This window comes from Montipora foliosa, chromosome 3 (assembly GCF_036669935.1).
Source record: "Montipora foliosa isolate CH-2021 chromosome 3, ASM3666993v2, whole genome shotgun sequence".
NCBI classification, from domain to species: Eukaryota; Metazoa; Cnidaria; class Anthozoa; order Scleractinia; family Acroporidae; genus Montipora; species Montipora foliosa.
Genome location: NC_090871.1, coordinates 15,901,841 through 15,909,340, shown reverse-complemented (window position 1 = coordinate 15,909,340; position 7,500 = coordinate 15,901,841). Strand labels below are relative to the sequence as shown.

Genomic DNA, 7,500 nt, shown 5'->3' with positions numbered 1-7,500 from the left:
CAAATTTGTGTGCCAAGAGCTCCCTCTAGAAAAATTGGCGACCCTGCCAGGACCTGGGATTAAATGAAGAAGAATTACCGGACTTACGACTCTTGGCGATCGATTTTGGTATGTTTTTTAGCTTTGTTGTATTTATCGCTCTGACCACGTGCTTCAAGTGCCCGCCATTTTTACCGTATTTGCGGAGAAAAACGAAAACGTTCCGTTTGTTTACACGATGGCAGAAGAACTTCAATTGGAAATACAATCGCGCATTTATGATGCAGATTGGAGTTCACTCGAGCGAACAGCCAAGGTCTTTAAAGCTGATATCGAAGGCCAGACGAGACTAGCCGTAGCGAAACATGTTGTTCAGCGACTTGAGGAAGAGATTGGAAAATTAGGAGACACTGAAATCGTGCCGTATCTTGGAGATTTAAAACAACTATTGACGGAACAACCATCCGTGGGCAAAAGGGCGAAGGTAAGAGTGGAAAACCAGTTATTAGTAATGTAAAACAAACGAGGAAGACTCTGTTCAAAAACTGCTGGCTACTAGTGCTTTACGTAGACAATTTAAGATCAGTGGTCAAATTGGGGAGCCTGACCAGAAAGATAAAATCAGTTTCTCTTCGCTAGCACGTCAAGTCCAAACGGGACTGGCTCAAGGTTATGTTGAGAGCGAAATTGTTGATGGTGTCATGCGTTCGATCACACCTGGTATGGTACTTAGAAGTTGCCTTGAAACTCATCAAGACCTGACATTGGACCGATTTAAAAAGATTCTCCGAGGTCACTATGGTGCTAAAAACACATCAGAACTTTACTAGGCACTAGCATCCTTATGTCAAAGCCCGAAAGAATCACCCCAAGCCTTTTTGATGAATGCTCTAGACCTGAGACTGCAAATACTGTTTGCATATGGTGAGGGAGATGATAACACGTCCCTACCGAATGACTCTGGACATGTACAACGTTTATTTCTTCGGTCAATTGAAACTGGTTTACAAGATTAAGGCATTCGTACTAAGAGTCGCCCATTCTTAAAAGACCAAAATGTGACAGATGAAGTTTTGATACAAGACATGAGCATGGCAAACTCAGCAGAGAAGGAGAGGGACAAGAAGCTGAAAACCAATAACAGATCTAAGCCACCAGCAGTATCAGTGTCTTCAGCGTCAGACGACTCACCAAAAGATAAACAAGAAAGTAAGAAAAGCAACTCCCAGAGTGATATCTTAGCAGCTATTACTGCAATTAAGTCAGAAGTTGAGGCATTGAAAGGAGAAATCGGAAAGCAGAGCAGTAACCAAAGTGTGCCTCACACAAAGGGACCAGAGAGAAAAGGACCTCCTATGTGTTCAAATTGTCTTCAGAACAAGAAGGATTATTGCAATCACTGTTTCAAGTGTGGCAGCGACTCCCATTTGTAAGGGGATGCAGAAAGCAGTTAAACCAGAGTCGACTGCTTCTGCAAGACAGGAAGCAGTCGTAAACCCGTTAAAGTACCAAAAATGTAACCACTGCTGTAAATTTGGAGGACAGCAAGGATTGCTTTGGAAGTCTGGTCAATGTAAAAGTGTATGGTATTTCTCCAACAAGTGTCAAAAGGAACATTGGCCCGAACACAAAGGGGTATGTCAAGCAATACGATATTTGTCTGAAACAAGCAATTGTGAGTCAAAAGAGTTCATACCTTGTGTTAGCCATTTAACTCCAACTGAGCATGCTAAAGTTGTTGGCCTTGTTGGCAAGAAGTGCATGGTAAAATGTTTGCTCAATGACTATGAACTTGATATGTTATGGGACACTGGTGCCCAGGTATCAATAATATCAATTCAATGGCTTCAGCAACACTTAAAAGATATATCCATTAGACAGCTGTCAGAGCTCTTGGATGCAAAGTTGAATTTAACAGAAGTGAATGGGTCTGTGATACCGCACATTGGATGAGTGGAAGTTAGGGTGAGATTGATCCCTCCCAGTAGTCATAGTAATTAAAGGGAACTAATAGTACCTTTCCTTCTGACATCAAAAACATTAGACTGTCCAATTCTGGGATACAATGTTATTGAAGAGCTTGTGAACCAGGACCAGAATTCCAAGCCAATAATTTACAAGAGTTTTCCACAAACGGAGAGCACTAAACTAGATGCCTTGGTAAACTTTATTCAGAACTCAACTTCAGTTGCCATTTGTAAAGTAAGAACTGGAAGGAAAAGTGTTATGGTCCCTAAGAATAGTACAATTGCTGTTAGCTGTCGTGCAAATACTGGACCCGTGCATCAACAAACACCAGTGTTGTTTGAACCAAACCAGTTGGCACATTTACCAGAGGGTTTGGAACTTTATGAGACTTTGCTATACATGAAACCAGGGAAAACATCTAGGGTGCAAATTGCTGTATGTAATGGAACTGATCATGACATTGTACTTGATGGCCGCACCGCACTAGGAGTTCTCCAGGCAGTCAAGTCTGTGACAGAAGCAGATGTTCGATTGAGTGTATGTAGAACCTCGTGTGAACATCAACATCTCGAGCAGAATGAATCACAGGAATCAACGACGTTAGAAATTCCTGGGAAGCAAGATAAACAAGGCAAAAACCCCCTCCCAGCAGTTGACCTCAGTGGCTTAAATCATGACCAGCGGATTTTAGCTGAAACAAGGGAAGAGTATGAGTCATTTTCATCCAGTGAGCAAGATATCGAATGTATCCCTGATCTGGAAATGGAGATTAATATGAAAGATAGCCAACCAGTGCAAAAGAAGTACACATCAATTCCTAGACCACTGTATCCAGAAGTAAAACAGTACATCGAGGATCTCCTGAACCAGAACTTTGTTAAAGAATCAAAGTCCCCATACTCCTCTCCAGTCGTCTGTGTCCGAAAGAAAGACGGATCTTTAAGGCTTTGCATTGAATATCGAGAACTGAATCGCAAGACCATCGCTGACCGACATCCAATCCCCAGAGTTCAAGAAACTCTGGATAGCGTTGGTGGGAATACTTGGTTCAGTGTCCTTGACGAAGGTAAGGCGTACCATCAGGGGTTTATAAGTAAAGAGAGCAGAGCAGCCACAGCCTTCATAACACCTTGCGGGCTCTACGAGTGGGTTAGAATCCCATTTGGATTGATGAATGCACCGGCCAACTTCCAGCGCTTCATGGAACGGTGTTTGACTTCGTGGAACGGTGTGTGTCTGAGGGGCAAAGTGGCCATTCCATACCTAGATGATATCATTGTGTTCAGTAGGAGTTTTAAAGAACATGTTGAACATTTGAGAACAGTACTGCGTAAACATGGCGTGACGTTGAAACCACGTAAATGTAGTTTATTCAAACGTGAAGTCCAGTTTCTAGGAAGGGTTGTATCAGGTGACGGTTACCGAATGGATCCAGGTTGTGTTAGGGCAGTTGAGAAGTTAAAAGAACAAATTCCCAAAACTGTTGGTGAAGTCAGACAGCTTGCTGGAATTTTAAGTTACTACCGAAGATACATTAAGAACTTTGCTAAGATTGCTAGACCTATATACAACCTGCTAAGCACCTCAGGAAAAGATGGACAATCGCCTTCAAAGACACCAGTCTCTTGGGGAAGAGAACAGCAAAAGGCCCTTGATGAGTTAATAAGACACCTCGGTAACCCTCCTATAATGGCTTATCCAGATTTTTCAAAGTCATTCACCCTCCACACTGATGCAAGCAAAGATGGTCTGGGGGTGGTTCTGCACCAGAATCAGGATGGTATAATGAGAGTAATTGCTTATGGATCTCGAGCACTTTCACCAGGTGAGAAGAATTACCACCTCCATGCAGGCAAACTTGAGTTCCTTGCTTTGAAATGGGCGGTCACCGACCATTTTCGCGATTATCTTTACTACTCTCCAAAGTTTACTGTCTTCACGGATAATGACCCGTTGACATACATTCTAACATCAGCAAAACTGGATGCTGCAGGTTTACGATGGGTCAATCAACTGGCCGACTTCAACTTTGAGATAAGATATCGCCCTGGCAAACTCAACGCAGACGCCGACACCTTGTCCCGTATACCAGTCAGCTTCGAGGACTACATGCAAAGTTGTTCAGAGGTAATTATTCAGAATGTTTTGGATGCTATCTCATCGTCGCTTCAGGAAATTAACTCCGTTAACACTGCCTGGTTATCTTCTTTCACTGCATTAACTGAAATGGTACAGGAGGAGAATGCTGACATTCCAACCATGCCACATGATGAACTAGTGACAGCTCAACGTGAAGACCCAACTATTGCTCGTATTCTACACTTTCTGCAAGTTGGAAGACGACCCACCTTTCGGGATAAACAGAAGGAGTCAGCTATCGTACGACAGCTCTTACGCGAATGGAATAACCTGTTCATTGCTGAAGACGGAATTCTTTATCACAAGTCTGGACCTAGGGATCGAATGGTGTTGCCCAAGAAATATCACAAAAGGGTGTACGTTGAGCTGCATGAAAACCTGGGACATTTAGGCGCAGACAGAGTAGTGGAGCTAGCAAGACAACGCTTTTATTGGCCATTCATGAGAGCGGACATTACACATTATGTCACAAAAGTGTGCCATTGCGTAAAACAGCGGAAACACGCGACTCACGTCAGTGCACCACTTCAGCCCATTATTTCCACAGCTCCTTTCCAACTTGTCTCCATGGATTATGTTCATCTTGAACCAAGCTCTGGAGGATATCAGTATATCCTGGTAATCATGGACCATTACACTAGATTTGCTCAAGCATGTGCTACCCGTGACAAATCCGACAAAACTGCTGCTGATAAATTGTACAATGACTTTATCATGAGATTTGGATTCCCAGAGACCATTCACCACGACCAAGGTGGCGAGTTTGAAAACAAGCTCTTCTACAACCTCGAGAAACTGAGTGGAATTAGGCATTCGCGTACAACACCTTACCACCCTTAGGGGAACGGAGTGACAAGTCGAAAGGTTCAACCGAACGCTTCTATCAATGCTGAGAGCACTCCCGGAAAAACAGAAATCGCACTGGCGTGAGCATCTTAACAAGGTTGTCCATGCATATAATTGTACTCGTCACGACTCCACAGGTTTCTCGCCGTTCTATCTAATGTTTGGCAGAGCCCCAAGGCTACCCATCGACATCATGTTTGGCTTGAAACCTCCAGTAGGATATTCTACGTACCCTGAGTATGTCAGAAATTGGCGCCGAGCTATGAAAGAAGCTTACGACTTTGCCTCCGCTCATGCAAAAAAGAGTGCACTCTTGGGAAAGCAGCAGTACGGCAAGAAAGTGAAGCATGATACCGCGCTTTACCCCCAATTTTCTTTTTGGATTTCAATAACACTTGTTAAGATCTACAGTTCCTGCATAATCACACATCGGGGCAAAAATATCTTTAATTAGTAGGCACCGTCCTTAATGTTCTCGGTTTTCGATGCGATAAACCAGTAAAAACAATTCCGGTTGTGAGCGTAATTTGTCGCCCAGGACATTAGAAGGTAATCAAATGGTTTTCTCGTGAAATTAGGAAATAATTTCACTTGCATTTTGACAAAACGCGCGTGAAATTATTTCCTAATTTCACTCGTCGCCATATGCATTTGATTACAGTATGGGTAATCAAATGGTGACGCGTGAAATTAGGGAACAATTTCACGCGCCTTTTGTCCAAATTCAAATATTTCCCGAGCCTTTAGGCGAGGGAAATTACTTGATTTTGGACAAAACGCAAATGAAATTATTCCCTAATTTCACGGGTATACCATTTGATTAGCTATTAATAACATGGTGACAAATTACTCCTTAATTTTCAAACCTGGACGCCATTTTAGCACTATATGAAAATTTGCCATGGCAACAATGTAATTTCACACGTGAAATTATAAATTAACGCTGAAATTTCGCGCCAAAATTAAGGAGTAATTTGTCACCCATGTTATTACACATTCAAATACACCAATACATCACTAACCTTTCATGTTTAACCGGAGAATTAGGGAAGCAGATGTTCGAAGGTGTAATAGCTGTTGAGTTTTTTTCCTCAGTTATCGAGTTCCATAAGTATAAAACTTAAAAATGGTTTGCTTTCAAATCAGAAAGGGACCAATTCACCGTTGCTATTGAGAAAAGTGTATGCCAGGCAAAACAAGTTGCATCTCGGTTGCCTGAAAGTTAAGAAATAATTTGCCTGTGTTTAAATTAACAAATATACCAATACATCACTAACGTTTCATGTTTAACCTACCGGAGAATTAGGGACGGAGATGTTCGAAGGTGTAATAGCTGTTGAGTTTTATTCCTCAGTTATCGAGTTCCATAAGTAAAAAACTTTAAAATGGTTTCCTTTAAAATCAGAAGAGAACCATTTCACCGTTGCTATTGGGAAAAGTGTATGCCGGGCAAAACAAGTTGCATCTCGGAAGCCTGAAAGTTAAGAAATAATTTGCCTGTGTTTAAATTAATTTGAAATAAAGAGAAGTATATACTAATTTGAGATATTTGTGGTCATTAAAAACTTTATGACGAAGTTGGCCCAACAAATGTGTCGAGATTAACACCTCTCTCTCCCTTTGTCTCTCGCTCTGCCTTTTTAGTGCGCCTTGTTACAACTCCCACTGAGATTGAGTTTTTTTTTTTACCTCAACAGCGGGGACCCACATTCCTGACCAAAGTTAAGCTCTCCATTGATAAAGCGGTAAAATTTGACACGTATTGTTATGGGACAGCTGGTTTGAAGCGTCATTAAGTATATTTACCTTTTACGGTGATCTTTTTTCATTCTAAAACCTTGTTTTACGAAAGAAACACTTACAAAAGTAAGAAGTGCCTTGGCACGTTCATTCCGCCATTCTGGTGCATATTTTTTGTCCAATTTTAGTTCTCGCTGAAACCGACATCATTCGTCATGTTAACATCTGAGGACGTCGCCTTAACATGTTTTTTCAGCATACTGGTGTTTGCCGGCTCGATTGGCAATGGACTCGTTTGTTTGACCGTTATTCTTAACAGATCCATGCAAACGCCTATCAACTATTTACTGGTGAATTTGGCTGTCGCTGACGTGATCACTTTGACCTTTACAATCCCGCAGTACATCCTTTTACACACCTTCTCTCACCCTGTTGGCATCGCGGGTGATCTTCTTTGCAAGTTCATCACAGGTGGTAACATTTCATGGATAGGTGGCGTAGCCTCTGTCTTCTCCCTCGTTGCCATATCTTTTGAACGCTTCAAAGCGGTGACGAATCCACTTAACCCATCTTTAAAGTTCACCAAGTCAAAAGTTAAAATTATCATAGTCTGCTGTTGGATTTTTACGGCTTTATTTAATCTTCCGCTTTTTTTTGCTATTCGCTACGACAAGGAAGAAAATTTCTGCCTGGAATCGTGGCCCTCGCCGGTTTACGGCAGAATTAACTCAACTGCTTGGTTGCTGGTAGTGGGAATTGTTCCAGCATCCATCATGTTGTCCTTGTATTCCAGAGTTGTGTATGATTTATGGTTTAAGAAAGTGACAA

The 7,500-nt window shown here is 41.9% G+C and overlaps 1 protein-coding gene across 1 annotated transcript in view; it reads left to right on the top strand.

Annotated features, from left to right (window-relative positions):
- Nucleotides 1-6,887: 6,887 nt before the first annotated feature.
- The window catches only part of LOC137994527 (pyroglutamylated RF-amide peptide receptor-like), a 1,080-nt gene continuing 467 nt past the window's right edge, over nucleotides 6,888-7,500 (top strand). Inside the window, exon 1 of the mRNA XM_068840110.1 lies at nucleotides 6,888-7,500. This exon is cut by the window's right edge and continues 467 nt beyond it. Coding sequence (XP_068696211.1) covers nucleotides 6,888-7,500 — 613 coding nt within the window.